The sequence below is a fragment of the Drosophila virilis genome, chromosome 2, assembly GCF_030788295.1.
Source record: "Drosophila virilis strain 15010-1051.87 chromosome 2, Dvir_AGI_RSII-ME, whole genome shotgun sequence".
In the NCBI taxonomy this organism is placed as follows: Eukaryota; Metazoa; Arthropoda; class Insecta; order Diptera; family Drosophilidae; genus Drosophila; species Drosophila virilis.
The window spans coordinates 7,595,513-7,613,184 of NC_091544.1; the positions used below are offsets into that span (position 1 = coordinate 7,595,513).

Genomic DNA, 17,672 nt, shown 5'->3' on the forward strand with positions numbered 1-17,672 from the left:
TTAAAATTAATAACGCTGAAATTGGAACTGTAGCTTATTAAATCTTACATCATAAAGTTGTTCACTTGCAAAATAAGATATTTCCGACTTAGGTTTTGCATTTTTGGTAGAGTACGTATACCATGCAAATTTTTACTTTCGTCAATTTCTGGCGCCCTTCTTTGCGATTTTCATCGAATCAAATAATGATTTTATGGTTAATACTATATTTGAACTCTTTCTCCCACATTTTCAATTCTTCCCTCTTTTATCTTGCGTAACAATTATCTGTTTTTAATTGTCCCTCTTTTACTCTCGTTTTATATTTCTTACCTTATCTACTTAACTTGCAATACCTCTTTCTGATAGACTTTCTTTCTTTTTGTGTCATTCTTTCGCAATCCTACTTTTTTTCCCACTCTCCGCCCCACGTACCCATGCTTTTGCTTTCTATTTCTTCGACATAGTAGTTATTTTCGCATGCACTTTTAATGGGTTCTATCTATCGCAATTAGACTCATAGTATAAACAACTCACTCACTCCAATTATTAAATCTTTATTTTGCAGTTGAACAAGCAGAGAAGACGCCGCCAAAATAGACAACCTAGCAACTGGACAGCCTGCCAGTCCCGCCGTGGGACTGCGCTTAATGGGCATCCTGCCGTGCGCACTGCAGTGGCAGCCATCGCAGACAGCAGCGGCACCAGGCAAGGCGCCTAAGATGGACTACTTGGGCTCAGTTCGATCCAGTAGCAATCCCTACGTGCTGCCAAGCAGCAGCAATTGCTGCAACAACAGCGCGAATCCGCCAGCTTCAGCAACTGCCTGCTGTCAGGATTGTCGCTGTTGTAGACAAAGCTATGAGCATTTACCCGTGCCACGTATGCAGCAGCCGCCACAGGTGATCGCCGCCATGCAGCAGCACCAGGCATCACAACAGCAGCATCAGCACCAGCATCAACTGCAGCACCAGCAGCATCAGCAGCATCAACATCAACTACAGCCTCATCCGCAACAGCAGCCACCACAGCAGATCAGCTGCATCACAACGCTGCAACAGACAAGAACCACACAGCAGATGCAGCCGTTGCCTTGCCTGGAAGCAGCTGCTACGCCTGCGCAGCGGCAGGCAACCACATCAACGACATATATAAACAATCCGCCGCCAGCAGCAGGCCCACATTGTCAGAACAGCTGTAGCAGGCACAACAGCAACAACTATGCTTTAAGCCTACCCAATCGTTGCCACGACAAGAACATGGACATTAATTCGACCGCGCCTGCCTTCACCAACAACAGCTACAATAATGCAGCACCTATGATTTTTGTGCCGTTCAGTGTGCCCGTGCCACATCAACAGCAGCAACAACAACAGTCGCTGCAATATACACCACAGCAGACACCTTCCTTGCCAGCTGTTAAAAACTCGATGCCGCCATTGGGCCAGACCCCAGCACCACCACCACCGCAGCCGCCGCCACTGGTGCTGCCGCTTGCATTTCATTGCCACTATCCGCCTCCAGTTCCGGCATTGCCTTCGTTGCCACAGCCGCCAATATCCGGACCGCTGCCCCCAAGAGCACCACCAACACCGCCGCCCCGCATTGTGTTGCCGCTCAAAGCGGTCGCTGCAGCAGCTATTAGAGCGCATCAGCAGGTAAGTGCCACGTCCATTAGCCCCCGACTCCTTATAGATATTCTATGCATCGGTAAATCTGAGCATCAGCTTTAAACGATCCACTACAAATCCTGGAAGGTATAAAAATGTTTCAATTTGTGTACAGACAAGAAACAAGGTCCAGGGCGCGTATACTTAATATTTATTAGTTAGCAGCAGCTGCAGCAGCAGCAGCACAAAACTTCAATTTGCATAAACATAAAAGACGAACGAACAGCAACAACAAGAACAACAGTTACTACAGCAGAGTCGAGAGCTTGCAACAGAATTTGGGTGCATGTCGCTGGCGAGATTTAACCCAGAGACAGCACACAAAAAATCAAAGTTACATGGACAGGAAATACAAGCGTTGCAAGCGGAAGTGAAAGAACAGACAACGGCGATATTGAAAGCAAGAGAGCGAGGGAGAGAGCGAGGGAGAGATAAGTGAGAGAGAGGGAGAGAGAGGGATAAGGAGAGATAGGGGGCCGAAACTGGGCGTGCACAAAAAACTAATGCATAACCTAGTAAGATCATCAACACGAAATTTTACAGCAAACTCATGTCCAAGGATGTGGAAATAAACTTGTTGTTTTGCAGCAGGTCCGACTTCACCGAGCTGCCCTCTTATCCTGCTGCTGTCCGGCGCTCAATGACTTTTGCATTTAATATGAGTAAAGCAACGAGCGAAAGTAGCGAAACAACAACAACAAAAACAGTAGAGAAACAACTAAAAAACGACAACGAACTACTAAAACTTGTGCTCAGCTTTTGGGGTTGGCTCAGCTCAGGTTGAGTTCTGCGTCCTGTCCAGCGACATGTAAACGCGCCTTGTAAATTACGTTGTTGCTTGTCAGGTTTTTAGCTAAAGGCAAGAACTCAGATACGACTGCAAAGATAGCGTCTACTATTCTGTATTCTTTTTGTTTTGCCAGAGTTTCGTTGGTTTTGTTCTGCTTGTGCATACCAGATCAGTTGATTCTGATTAAGAATCAGCGGCAACAACAGTTCCACACACACACACACACACACACACGTATATATATATATATATACTTATATATATCTGTAAAAAATTGCTGAGTGTTGCCAAGCAGTCACCCACGTTTAGAGTGCCAGCAAAATGTATATTATTTAAGTATAAAAATTCATAAGCTTTCAGCTAGCAATTTGAATTTTCAGTTTTCTTTTGTTGACAACTTACAGTTTGTCAAATGTTGCCCTAACTCGTAGTTGGTTGTGCGTGTATCCTTTGGATACATTATCTTTTACATTTTAAATAAACATAAGTGAAATGCATATTAAAAAATACAACATCTCTGGCTCGTTTCATAGCATGTTTCTTACTTGTGTTCATTCACTCGTTTAAGTAGTTTTATTTAGCCCTCAAAATGTATGCTACAAAGCACACGATCCTAAGAAGCGTTTCCAGCAGGCTGCTCTCTTTTTTTCCTGCACATTTGAATGCTAAATCTTTCATGAAATACCCTTTTTTGACTGCCAGAGTGTGAGTGCGCGTGTGTGTGTTCCTTTGTAACATATCCATAACTGTCCGGTGTAAGACATGCTTATGTGAGAGTTTCGGTGTGTGTGTCCGTGTGTGGCTTGTGGTCTGGACTTCAACCACAACTTAACAATGCCTTGCCTTCATCTTTCATGCGCTCTATCCGAAATTCGTTTGTTTTTCCTACTCGACGTTTTTCCATTTATAGTTTTATTCAACACCCAGCAGACTATCATCCACAAAGAAAGCATTTTATGTACTCGCTTTAATGCTTGCACTTGGTCATTGTTATAATGTACTCTCACTGCATCCGCATATGAGTGTAGGTGTTTGTTTGTATGTGTGATTGTGTGTGTGTGTGTGTGTGTGTGGGCGTGACAGCAGTTGGCCCATGCCAAGCATGCTATTTGGTTATATTCCCGTGCAAGGGTACTGCATTAAGAAATTTCGTTGTTGTTTCTGAACTCTGCATTTTAAATCACATGAAGCTTTTCTGTTGTTCCATCACTTTCATCCTGCAGTCGCTCCCAATTGACCCACCCACAGCATTATGTTAAAATAACACTCGGTCGGGAAATAATAATTGCTCTGTTCATATTCCATGTGCCATTACAGAGCCTTTTAAAGCGGATTTTGGTGTTAGAGCAACTGGTGCGAGCTTGTTTTAATGTGTTTGTGCAGTTAGGAGTGCGGAGGGCGGGAAGCATCCTTTAGTTTTTGTATTTGCATATTTTAGTAACTTGTATGTGTGCTGCATAGGGTTTTATTCAATAATACAGGTGCCCAGATGTTGCACATTACCACATTGAGATTTCAAATCATTTTAGCTACATGTAAGATTGCTGCAGGCGAGAGCACGACCAGAATATATTTTTTCTAAGCCTTTCCAATTGACAACAAACTACTGTGTTTATAAATGAAAATGTATAAAAAAAAGTATACAGTACACATCCCGCCGCCTGATAATGTTATTTTGTACCATTATCCATTGGGTCGATTTTACACACAACGCGAGCAGCAATTAAATTTGCAATGTTGTTTCTTCTATTAATATAAAAAACACTTGCACGTTTGTATAAATAATAATACAAAAAATAATATTTTGTATACTATCATTTATAATAACAATATTGCAGTTAGCAAGCCTTAATAAACGAGAATCACTTTATCACTCTTTATTCGTAACCTCTTTATAAACGTTCAGTTATTCATATAAAAATTACTTAAATTTAACTGTTCAGTTCAGAAAGACCTCAGACAATGTTATATCTTTACATACTGGAGTATAGTTAGGTTGCTAGCTTTTTTATAATTATTTTTTTGTAAAGCCTACACCCGTTGACACTCTGACGAGGTCTTCAAACACTTGTCCGAATTCAGGAAAATTTAAAATAGTCGCCTTTTTGCCAGTGTGCAATCAGAAATCCATTTAACCCCGCACAGAGGCCAAAGGGGCAGCAAGCACTTCACACTCAGTTGCTTGCCATTTTCGTTCCTTGTGCCGATCGTTCGCTATATGGCATAAGGCAAAAGGCAACAAGCAAAAAGCCGAAAAATAACGAGTCACAATAACAACACCAATTCAGGGGCTCTCAGAGACCAAAAGCGAAGACAATGATGGGGCCAACTGAACATAAAAAGCGCTGAGGTCGCACCAAACAAAATGCAGTGGCCATTGAACGGCAGGAGGCAGAGAGCATCCTTTGGCTGCGAGTGGAGTTGGCTTAATGGCCTCGGGCTGATGTGTGATGTATACTCGTAAGTGAATTCATATTTTATAAACCGTTAGCATCACAGCAAAAAGCAAACGAAAAACATATGCGCAGGACTGCAAAGAGCATTGAATTTGTAGAGTGTGTCTGTCTTTATGATGCGTATTCAACCAGCTAGGCAAAAACAAACGTATCGTTAACTGATGTTGTCATAACTTTGGCGTGCAGAAATAAAGACCATAGACAAAATGAGGCGAAAGGCATGTCCTTGTCGAGCGCTCAGGCAGGCAGGCGAGCAGGCGGGAAGGCAGTCGGGCAGGCAACAGTAATGCAAGCAATGCTGTTGATATTTTAGCCAAAAGAAATCCGATATTTATGCCAAGGGATGCAATATCAAAGGAGCGCTTTGTGGGCAGCGACAACAACTGAAAGCCCTGCGAAATGTTGACAGCTAAAATGGCAAATTGGACAAGTGCCTGGCAAAAACGACGAAACGACCAAACGAGAAAAGCGATGCCAGCAGCGCCAATCAAAACCTTGCATTTGGCTTTGAGCCGCAAAAACAGCTCGAATATTGCTACAAATAAAACTGTAGCATAGTCGGGACAGTCAGGACCACATTAACAGCTGCTGCTGTGGTGACTTTCTCGCATTTCACAGAGCTGGCAGTGCGAATCAGTCTCAGCGAACGCTTCATTGCGCTCAAGGGCTTGGAAGTTCGCTCTTATGTCCTTTTCGTCCTGATCCCACCATGGGCATCTTTGGTTCACAGAGCGCTGTTAATTTAATCTGTGCAGCGGCCGCGAGGTGGCGTTAGTGAAAGTCGATGGTGTTGAATACCGTTTATTTCACCGCATTCACAAATACAGACGAGCATGAATGCCTGTGCAAGTGTGTGTGTGTGTGAGTGTGAGCGTGTGTGTGTGTGTGTGTGTGTGTGTATGTGTGTGTGTGTGTGTGTGGGGCACGCATTGGGTTGCCGAAAGTCTCTTAAATGCCGCTGCCCAGATGAAAAGGACGACGCGAACGTCGACGCAGCAGCCGAGGCAGCTTCGCTTTCCTTATTTTTGTTGCTGGTACTTGAAAGCTTTTACCACAATGCTTGTGTGTATGTGAGAGTGTGTGCCTGCGTGTGAGCCAGCCAAGTGCTTCTTTGTTCAAGTTGTTCGTTTGCCTTCACTGCGCTCACGGATGATGTGTCTGTGTGCTTCTGTGTATGTGTGTGACTGTGCAAGCTGGCGCCAAATTTCAAAAGCAGTCGCGAAAAAGCTCTTTGTTTTTAACGGTTTATTAAGCCACTCGACACTCGTCTAGCTGTAAGCCGGTTGCCTTTGAAACTGTAAACGTTGGCAGCGGCTTCGCCTTAAGCACAGCACACGGGGCGTATGCTTTACAATGCATACGTCGCCGACATATTAAGTATACGCAAGCTGTTTAAGAAACATCTGTGTATTCCATTGCTTTTTAAAATTTGCAGCTAACTTTTGTTCAGCTGTCGATTTTAAGTTTTTCCCATGTATTTTTGTTTTCTGATCTTTTTTTGTAGTTGTTGTGTTCTCTGTGGCTAAGGTCAAACCGCCAGCAACAACTCGAATTAAATGCAATTGACAGTCGCAATTTCGAGCGAGCTGTCAGGCCAAATCCCAAACTGCCGCTCAGTGCGGAGCAGCGGGACAAGGGAAACGGTTGAAGGGCAAAAACTAGAAGAAAAAAAAAACATACACACAAAACAGAAACAGAAACAGCGACAGAGGCAGCGGCAGCTTAGCCAAACTCTGTTGTAACACAATAAAATGCAACCTCAACTGACAAAGAAAATGTTTCCCAATGTAGAACAAGGAATCGCTCGTGCGGGGAGGGGCGTTGCAGCCACGGGGCGTGTCGCTGGCAAAGATAGACAACACGTAAGCGAAACGACAATGCCAAGCCACGGCTGTCAAATTAGAGGCAGGCAGTCAAGCAGGCAACTAACAGCGCCAACGAAGCGCGTGCAACATTCTTGCCATTTTAAATGCACAAAAAATCCTGCCCGCCACTAGCCAAGAGAGCCCAGGTGTCCATAAGATAGCTAAAATCTAAAAGCTCTTATTGATATCGAAGCTGATCAATTGCTATTCGGCTTGATAATAGTTTAAATAACTATGCCAACCCCTTCACATTAATCTATAAAAACTTCATAAAAAGTCAAATCTAACTACATTTTAAATAGAAAATACTTTATTTTCTGTGTTTATTGCTATTTATCCAAAATTATTAAGTCTTTATTTAATTGCCTTTAGTTGATTGCTGGCAAATTAGACAACACAATCAATATACATATAGCAAAGCAAATTCCTAGTGCCATAGCTGATTTAATTGTTTAATGATTACTGCCTTTAATACGAAGCTAATTAAATAAGCCATAAGCAATATATATATATATATGTACATATAAGTATGCATATATTCGCAAAAGGTATTTCCAAATAATTTACAAACTGGCTGTGATTAATGCATGTGTCAGCTCTAATGTTTCCAGGTGTTAGCGTGTGTGTTTGTAGTTAAAATTCCTTTGCATTTCGCAAATTAAACTTAAACAGCTTAAGCCACAAACTTAACCGTTGGCCATTGCCTATTGAGAATTTGCAATTTACTTGTTCAAAAAACAATTTGAAGTGGAAATTTGCAACTAATGTGAAACTATCTGCCAGTCGGTTGTTGTTGTTACTGTTGCAACTGTTATTGCTTGAGCAGGTCGAATTCTTAGACGCCATAAGTGAGCTCCACCGTACAGTGAGTTATTCAAACATTCATTCAGAGTACAGTTGAGCAATATCAAATGCCAATAGATACATGAAATAACTTTTCCCATTTTTGCTACTTCTGCCGTTGCTGCCTGCTTCGAAAATATTTGTGTAAATTGCTTCAAGGCTTATTTGAAAATTTATACAACGTGAAATAACTTACATAGCTTCCCTAAATTGAGTCCAGCAGATCCTTAGCCACGCCCAGACAGCTGATTGGCTCGCTGTCACTGCAAAGCGCACATAAATAAAGGTGAATGATGCCTAAAATGCTGAAATAAAATTATTGAGAAAATTTCAGACGGTATGATTAGAAGGTAAGCTCAGAGAGAAGGAAACTGGGAACGACAGTCATGGGGAGAGATAAAAGGAGAGTGGACCTATTTTAGCTGCACCCTTTTAAAGTGGTTGCCTTCTGTTTGCCTTCTCCGAGATCATTTTATAAAAACAATTAGGCCTTTCTAAAAACAATTCCACATTCAAGTACTTCAATGACATTTCGTCTTCTCGCAAAAGAGAGTGTTGTACGTATGGCACGAATTTGGAGTGTTTGTTATGTCTGAAACAGCTTTGTTTGTCTTTTGGCCACGTGCATGTCTTTATTTTCAATAACAAATAAAAATGTTTTAACTGCCAAGTCAATTAAATTGAATGCAAGAGCCAGCCTATTGTTGTTGTCGACCCGAGTCGCCTCCAATCGACTCGAGTTGATTCGACTCTATTATATTTGTCGGTATTTTTCGCTGCTTCTACAGCATTTAATTGGGCGTATAATTGATTGGCATATTTGTTGTTGCTGTTGTTGTTGCTATGGGTGTTGTTATTGTTGGTTCTTGTGTAACATTGGCTGGACGTTTCGTTTGCCTCTTTCGCCTCGGCCACTAACTCATTATTTTGTATGAGTTCGTAAGAACATTGCAAAATGTTCACAGAAATGGCCAAGTTTTCTGTGTCCGTCTATTGATTTAGCGCCTGCCGCTTGCTTTTGATATTTCAGGTCCTTCCCAGACTCCCCCTCCCATATAACTTTGCCGTACACTCTCGCTCACGTTCAGTGTGTGTGTCTTTATAAATTTGTATTGTGTTTACTTGTATTTTGTGGTAATTAATTGTATTTGCCTTCGACTCAAAATGTCAGTGGGCTCCTAATTATTATAAGTCTAACGAAGCAGAATCGCCTGCCAGGCCCACCGGCAGCACCCTCAGTTGTTGCGCGCTGTCTTGTCTACAGGTTGTTTGACATTAATTGATTTACTTGCCTTTTACATAAATTGGGCGCTGCCTTTAGATATTCGGTTACATAAAGTGATTTCAGCCAAAAAAAAAGTAACACGCATACACTAATTAATACAACAAAATATAAAAGTTAAACATAATACAGCTTAACAAGTTTATGGACAACAAAATCAGAGTTCTGATTAGAAACAAAAAGAAACCTCTTTTTTCGCAAATCTTAGCCAGTTATTGGAAATTTAATTTAATTAATATAATGGAAGTTCATTAAATAGAAGAGAAACCTTAACCTTAAAATACAAAATATTGGGCACAATGGCACTTCCGGTTCATTAGTCTCGAGCACAATTTTGAGCGTTAAAGACAAAGCCAAGTCTCGACTCAACCAAAATTCTTGCAAAAACACAAACAATCAAGCTACGCTCCTGGTAAAATCTATGATATAAGTCATCCACCTCACTCAAATTTCATATGGCTACAAAGAGCCAGTAAGAGGATTAAACTAACAATTAGTTTTAAAAAATTTAAATTTTTTAAAAATAACATAAAAACATCAACTCACTCGCGTTGATCAAGTACAAAATGACTAAAAAGTATCATGCAATTTGCAGAGCAACTTTTGTTTTTGTTGTTGTTTTTGTTACTGTCACTATTATGACTAGTTTTGTAGATGGTTAGTTGTTTGGCTGTTTGCCTGCTGTTTCCGAGTGGCCATCGCGCATCCACAGCCACTTTGCACATTTACTGGCAGCACTCGCTTAGCTAAGTAGGGGAAAAAAACGGGTAACAAAAGTTTTTGACAGCGCAATATGCAAAAACAAATTAGCGAAGCCGTCAAACTGTCAATTATCGGGCAATTAGTTGGACGCGATTAAGTACATAGTTTCAAAAGCTTTACATTGGCTCTGGCCATTAAGCAATTCGATATATTTTAATTATTAAAGAATTGCGGCTTGCGGCAATTAATATTCTTTATTATTTACCAACTATCTTGATTTCAAATCTTGCTTAAAAATAGCTTTTACTATTTTATACTATTATTAAGCTAGCTCGAGGCTGGTTGAATTTTGATGAATGAACTGTCTTTTTATACTGTCTGTATAGCTGAAGTGCCACACGGCTTCAATCTCAGCATACTTGACTATCGTCTCCCTATTTCGAAGTCCTTACTTGTTAAGAATTGCAAATGTCAAGCAACACAAAGAAGGCAAAGCAAGGAAACTTAAAAATTAATTGTTTATAAAAAATGAAAGAGCTTAAGATAATAATAAAGGACTTACCTAGATTGTCTCGCTCCCAAGCTGAGTCTTTTGATGAGCTTCGCTTCAATAATTCTTCTCTTCTCAGGTTTTCAAATTGGTTCTTTTTTTTTTTTATAATATCCCTCTTCAGTCATGTCATGCGAGTTAGCTTGACAGTAATTAAACAGAAATCGTTCACATTTGTAGATATTTCGATAAAACTTCTTACGCAGAGGGGGAAATGCATACATATTAATAACATTCAAATAAGAGAATTAAGTACGAGTACAATTATATCGAGCCAAGAGACTTGAAATATGCAGCATACCTGCAAACTACTTTGTTCCTTAAAATTGATATGCGAAAATTGTATGTGAAGTTTTTATGTGCCTATAGAACAGACTCCAGTAGAGGAGCCTATACGCAGACACAGGAGCGTTTATGTTGGCATGCAAAGCACACTTAACTACAACTGAACAAACAGGCCAGGACATTGTGTGGCATGCAATGACAGGATATGCAGAATTTAGCAGAGACAATGCAGTTGGGTTTGCGTTAGTGCTTCTGATTGCGTTTGTTTGCTCGGCCGCTTGCAAGCCGCAATATGCGAATTGGAAATTATGAGCTATATCATTGCCAGTTGGCAGTGTGAGGTTCGAGCTGAGTCCATGCATGTTGGCAGCATTTGGCATTCTTCATACGCTCTGTGCTCCCAATATGCAATGTTGCGTGTCTTTCCGGCCCCGACTACTATGTCACTTCCGTACTCCATACTTCGTGCTGCGTCCTTTAGTGCTCTGCACTTTTGTCGATTGATGCCACTAGCGTGTCTTTCTGTTTTGGCACCGCTTCGCTCTGAGTGATGTGATGTGAGAAGGGGCCTAATTTATGGGACTGAGGCCGCTGCCAGTTCGTTGTGCATACCAATTGGCAAATGGCAACTGTCAAAGCAGGTCGATTGGAGGACAGGAACAACAAATTCCATGGCATTGCAGTCTCGATTGCACCGTTGGGCCTGGGCCGTTGTGGCCGCTAATAATTTTGCTGGCTATTTAGCGCGATGCTAATTATGCAACTCCGCTCATAAATAATGTATTGCATACACCTTTACCTATGCTTTGGCGCGTCATTAATCAACGTCTATTATGCAAAAGAAACGTAGCGGCGCGCCGCCAGGAAACGGAAGTGCGGCGCAATATGCAATAACAACAACACGCAGCGTGGAAATCACGTCACATGTCACGCCCTAAAGAGGAGGGGGGAGGGGGCGGCGGCACGCCTTGACAGTTGGACAAACTTGCATGTACACACACATACATATATAAATAAATATGGCCACATTTTTGAGAGATCGTGCGTGTGTGTGCCCGCTGAAACCTGCTGTGCACGCATTTTTTATTAAAAGAAAAAATGTTAAGCCTTTGATGACTGCAATTTCTGCGATTTCCATATTATTGACAGGTAATTTGCAATATTTGCGTGAAGGCCAGCACGCAGCTGCGTCATTAAAGCTCGACATTGTAATCAGCCATTTGCATGTAACGAGCTGAAAAACGGCGCCGAAATGTATGCAAAGAGTGGCCACAAATGCATTTGCTTTATGTGTTTAACGAAAACTGTGCGTTGAAATTGAATTGTTTTTCAAGTTGAAACTCCGGAAACGCCATCCAGAAATTGCACAGCGAGTTAGCGAGCAGCAGAAAGATAAATCCTGGCCCGCTCCGACATGCATATTTGATATGTCTGTTGGTCATTAAAATACGAAATTACAAACAAGTCGCCGGGGTATGGGGACCGCGTGTGCCACTCAGTCACCGCCCCAGTTGTCTGACAGGCCTGTCAAATGCCAGTACCCTGTGCCCGCATGCCCGCTTCATTCCCGCCGTGCCACGTTCTCCTGTCAACGGCAACAAGAAATGATAAAGCGTTCGCGTCCAGATCTCGCTGTAAGAAGTCTGCCGCAAAACAACGAAACAATTTAATTTTGCTTGCCATGTTCGCCGCAGGCTGTCCGCTGAATTTGTTTTATTAAATAAAAAATTGTACAAAGCTCAGGCACACAACACACGCGCACACACACACATACACATTCACACACACTTACACACTCACATATACATTCAAACAGTGCATGCAAACGGTTGCGGGCGAAGAAAATAAAGTCAAATACTCAAAAAATGAGCAAATAAAACAAAAAGCAATGCGTTTGGCAATAAAGCTCGACTGCATGATACCCAGCAATTGGTGCTTAAATTCTAATGCGAAGTCATCTATATTTATAAAAAAACATATATGATTTCGTAAAGGTATTTGAATTCAGTTGTTAATGTATGCTGTTTTAAATATATATGTACATAAAACATGTTTGCATTCTTTTTGTCTTTACGAAAATTGTTTTTCTATATCGAGAAGTACCTCAAGATTTAGTCATATATATGCGATAGTAGGCAGGATATGGTATCTCTTGCTTATGTTCATCTTGAACGTAAATGCATTTATAAAGATATCATAGACAGAGATATTCAAAGGCTAGTGACATGTTCCTGCTGCACCTTAGGTTAACCTGCTTTAGAATATTTTAGCATTATAGGGTATTTTGAGCCTAACTAAGCCGCGGCACGATATGCCAACGGCTGTGTGAAGTTAGTATATATATGTTTACGTACATTAATATTTACACTAAGTATAAGGCCAACAAATTTTCAAAGTCATAGTAAGCCAATTTGGTAATTTTGTTGGCGGCTTCGAATAAAGTAAATCAAATATTTCCACAATTCTCGAGTGTGCCAGCAAATACCCTACTTAAAAATTCAATTCCTTTATTTTTTTTAAAGCAATGTTTACAATTTCTAGCTTGAGCATCTATTAAATGCGCTCTTGTAGCTTTCATGATGCTATATGAAGGATTTACTTAAAATAATCTTAGCAAACTGTTATTTGATTCATAAATAATAAAATATATTCTGCGCCGTTAGGCGTCGTATAATCCGGAATGTGTCAACAGACAGGCCCAGCTATGATTAAGACCTGAAAATAGTTATGGGCATGTGTTAGCCCACATTCGATTCTGTTTTAGCTTTGTTTATTTGTTTCTGGCTTATGCACTGTATTTATTTTTTTGTGCTGTCCCTCGGCATGTCCCTTATTGGGCGAACTAATCATGACCCTTTTGTGGCCGACACGTGGCCAGCAAAAACTAAAAATTATGACCACAAACGGGGAGATGGCCTCTTATGTGCGCTTGGTGATCAGGTTGCCCCCTTCTTAGTGCTTTAACCATTCAGTTAATATGCATGCTACCCCATAATGCTCGGAGCCTACTTGAGGCCGGGCTCTGGACTGAAATCCTTTAAGTGCCATTTGGCGAACAGCAGCCGAACATAAACGCATTCGCTCGTTTGCTCTTCCATTTGTTGTTGATATTATTTTGCTCCTTTTGCTGTTTTTTTTTTAATGCTTTTTATGCCATTGGATTTTCACATTCGGACACTACTTAATTATGTTGTTAGTCCCTTTTATGTCACAATTTTCATTTCGCAACATCAAATAAACTAAATGTCCTAAGGGGCGGGGCACCACTTTCGCTTGGTTGATCAGTTGGGGTGTGCAAAAAAATATATATGTGTCAGAATGTATGTATGCATGTAGGTATAATCAACTACAAATAGAACAGTTTTTGTTTTTGTTGTTATCAACCGCAATTGTCGTGGCAAGGTAAACAAAACTGCGCATAGGTTTGGGCTGCTAACTACATTGGCCATTGGCTGCAGTCCTGAGGCTCGTCTAAGGGGTTTGCCAGCGGGAGGCGGAACAAATGTGCCTATTTGTTGCCCCAGTGCCATTGTCTGTCTGTGTGTGTGTGTATGTGTGTGTGTGTTTGTGTATGTGTGTGTGTGTGTGTGTGTGTTAGTGGTGTGAGTGTGGCTAGTTGCTATAAAATTCTGTACGAAATGACCATTTGGACTTTTAATATGCTCGAGTAATGTCTGCATTAACAGAATTCATTTGCTGGACATGGCCAGGGCGGATGATCCCTTCCTTCCCGGTCCGGTTACCCAATTCCCTGGAAAGGCAAACGGTGCGAGGCTTTAATGCGTGTCTCTGTGTGGCACAAACAAATTTATGTCTTGCTACTTGCTGAAATTGGATTTCTGGCAGCATCTAGTTACATCTGCTGCTCCTTCTGCTGCTGCTGTTGTTGTTTTTGTAGTAGTTGTCACGTTGTTGCTTTTTAGTTTAGTTTCGTGTGAGCGGGGGAAAAAAAGAGAGAACAGAGCTCGACAAAGGTGAGCAGGCAAACGCATTTATATCCATTGCTCAGATTACTACGTGTTATCCTTTTTCATGATTTCTGTAGCACTGCTCAGGACATTCGTCTCCCTTTTGTGGCCTCGAATTTGTCGTTCGTTTCGTTTATTTATTTTTTTTTTTTTACCAGTTTTCAGTCCTCAATTAATAATTGCCGTCTGCAAATTAAAGTGCCTTGGACGTGTTTTATCCATGTCTAATTTTAATATGCCAACGCTTGTCTCCATTGCAGAACGGCAAATTGCCCCGCAATCTGCCCGCATTGCGTGCCATGGAAATGGCCCTGCGCACCAACTCGTTTGCCGCAACTGGAGGCGGCATACAGCCCATGGAGGAGGCCGACAATAGCGACTCGGAAATGGAGTACATGATACCGTTACACAGTGAGTAGCAACAGTATAAGCCCTAGCCCAGACGCCAAACCCCAACCATTGCTCAGACAATAGCCGTTGCCCAGTGGCAAATTCAATTAAAAATTTTTGAAACTCTGCCATCTGCACGTGCGTGACAAGGTCCACGCGGCCGCCCCTGTACAGCATCTTTCCAGCTTCAGGTTCAGTTTCAGGTGCTCGACCCGTGATAGTCAGCTGGCCAGTTGATGCTGTGTCGAGCGACAGGCATTTCAATTTACTTTTATGTCTCGTTGCCTTATCGCGGCGCAAATTGAAACGAAATCTTGACACAATCAGCATGCCACAGATTCCATTCAGATTCCCACATACAATTAAGTTAAACTCCGGTCATCAATTTTCGTGACTAGCTGCGTCTCTAAGCGGCCTGCCAGCAATGCATACTCAGCTTAGCCAGCTGAGCACCTACTAGCAATGGGAAAAGTTTGTCGGCTTAATATATTTATGGCAGAAACCACAGCGCAAAAAAAGACAAAGTTTCCTTTACTGCATATGCTCGACCTGAAATACTCTCTTATGAGCGCTTCATATATAATCTATGTGCGCACAGCGCATATGGAAATATTTAATATTTTAAATTTGTGGGTTGTATAAAGACGCAGTATTTATATTGTCTTTCACTTCCACAAACATAATAAATAAATAAATAATAAAGAGATAAAAAATAAACAATCGTTCAATCGTAAATATATTCTCGAAATGAAAAAATTGATACCATAATTAACAAAAATATTTGCGATTGTAGAAATACACATTAACAATTCGTAGAACAATATTCAATGTCCTTTCTTGGTTTATGTACAGCAGAACACGTCCCATTAATGATTCAGATTTTCCATGCAATATGATTTGATTTCTGTTTTCCTGTGAAAGTATAACAATAATTCGAAAATCATATTTATTCAAGAATATTTAGGGCATTTTCCGAGAATGATGTTTAACAGTGTGTGCGTAGTCTGTACATTTGCTATTCGCGCACTGGGTATAGAAAAACCTGTCAACTTATTCAACAGTTTTGTGATGTTGTTGTTTTTGTTGAAGATATCAGAAACTTTAGTGCGAAACAGATGCAGAGAAAGCTTGCAAATGACTTTAAGATCTCTTTCATGAAACTGTTTATTTATAATAATAATTTTATGATTCTATTATTGCGACCACCGCAAATGTGGCTGTGTCCTGGCCGCATTTTGCAAAGATTTCCGCAAAAGTTTTTCCAACAACTTCAATTCCCTTTCTACATATATATATATATATATATATATACATATATATACATATATATATATGGATATGTATAGTAAAGTAGTTCTGCAGCCGTATTAATGCTCCATTTACATTTCATTCTGTGCTCGGCAAAAATACAGCGTACAAGTAATGAATATATAAATCAAAAAAGTTTGTGGCGAGCCCCCAAGTGAGGGTCAAGCTGTTTAGCATATTATGCAATAAATCAATAAAATGCGCGACATAAGATGAAGGTCTCTTGGAGCTGCTTTAAATTCCGGAAAGGAAAATCTCTTAATTATGCTATGAATATAGGAATGTGCCTACAGTAAAACTTTATTGACGAACTGTGTTGCTGTGTGTATCATGAACTTACCCAACATTTCAGCTTGCAGATTCCCAAAAAAACAAACATAAAAAAAAAATTCAGTGCTGTCAACAGCTCAGCCAGCTGCAGATGAAGAGGCTGCCCTCTCAAGCCCAACGGCAGCAGCTGTTCCAATTTCTAGCATAAATAATCCACCGGCCTCGTTTTTGTGCCCGCTTTTAGCTGCACACCTCTGGCTCCCTCCGGGCGCACTTGTCAATACGAAACTGTGAGCTGCCAGCCCACCCCGCAGGCCCGCATTTAGGTTGCTGCTACACTTGCTACACTTCCATCTGGAGCTGGCGGCTGTTGCCGTCGCACGCTGCATTTTTTCGCTCACCTGAATGTTTGTTCAGTCAGAAAGTTTTGATTTATTTACGGTGCAAGTTTTACATTTTACACGACACTCGCCTCCAATTACACGCCGCTGTCGCTGCCCGTGTCGCAGCTGAACAACCCTTTCAGGGCAGCGCCGCGCCGCGCGTCGTCGTGTCGCTCAGCTCTGCTCATTTACACATCAGCTGGCGGCGCTTGCCTCGCTTGGCAGAGGCAACAACCCTCAATGTTGCAGCAGCAGCAGTGAAAAAAAGAAAAAACAGAAATACTTTCCTTCAGATTTTAATCGCTCACGTGAGTCCTTTGCCTCTGCATGGGTGTGCTGGTGTGTGTGCGTATTTGCCACTAACTATATGTGTGTGCTTGTGTGTGTGCGTCATGTACATATATATATATGTACACACACGTGTATTAAGTCACAATGCAGTTAATATGTATGTCGCCATGTTGCTATCGTTATTGTTGTGGCCGTCAACGCTGCAGCACAACTTCGAGGACATTTGCATTTAAATGCAAAAGTGCACAGGGTCCGGCATTGCGCGGATAAAAGAGCATAAGCCCCCGTGCATATCAATTGCTAATGCAACTTCATAACAATCTTATCTGGGCGGTTAACTGGGTAATTAAAGGCGAACAGGCAACCGGTAAGAGTGCTCTAATAGGGAATACCCGACTGGCAGATACCTTGACCCTCCTTCTACCAAAAGCGAAAATATATACTTTTTTAAATATTTTTGCTGGGTAAAGGTATAAGGCTAACATTGTAAAAACTAAAAATGATAAAAGTTAATTCCGTGTTGCGTTATAATACTGGACAGCATACAATTCAATTCCAATTGCGATCCTATCTTCAACTTAGCAAACGTTTTCTATGATTATTTCTGTGTTTCGTAACTGATCTTGATAATCTTATCTTC

The 17,672-nt window shown here is 41.2% G+C and overlaps 1 protein-coding gene and 1 long non-coding RNA gene across 2 annotated transcripts in view; one reads left to right on the forward strand and one right to left on the reverse strand.

Annotated features, from left to right (window-relative positions):
• The first annotated feature begins 553 nt into the window (after nt 1–553).
• On the forward strand, nt 554–14,809 carry LOC6631154 (protein transport protein SEC31). Its single transcript, XM_032439095.2, has 2 exons — nt 554–1,637; nt 14,651–14,809. The coding sequence occupies exons 1-2, from the start codon at nt 630–632 to the stop codon at nt 14,807–14,809; spliced, it is 1,167 nt and encodes a 388-aa protein (XP_032294986.2). The 5' UTR covers nt 554–629.
• A 697-nt stretch (nt 14,810–15,506) lies between these two features.
• LOC26531212 (uncharacterized) overlaps nt 15,507–17,672 on the reverse strand; it is a 252,619-nt gene continuing 250,453 nt past the window's right edge. The window contains exons 5-7 of the long non-coding RNA XR_001450104.3: nt 16,831–17,023; nt 16,429–16,759; nt 15,507–15,692 (exon numbers count right to left, since the gene is read on the reverse strand). This is a non-coding gene — a long non-coding RNA (uncharacterized lncRNA). The remainder of the gene's footprint in view (nt 15,693–16,428; nt 16,760–16,830; nt 17,024–17,672) is intronic.

Excerpts from the sequence above, each read along its gene's own strand:
- LOC6631154 (XM_032439095.2), top strand. The coding sequence starts at position 630 with ATGGGCATCCTGCCGTGCGCACTGCAGTGGCAGCCATCGCAGACAGCA. Across the intron at positions 1,638-14,650 it reads CTATTAGAGCGCATCAGCAG|AACGGCAAATTGCCCCGCAA; the intron begins GTAAGTGCCACG and ends TCTCCATTGCAG.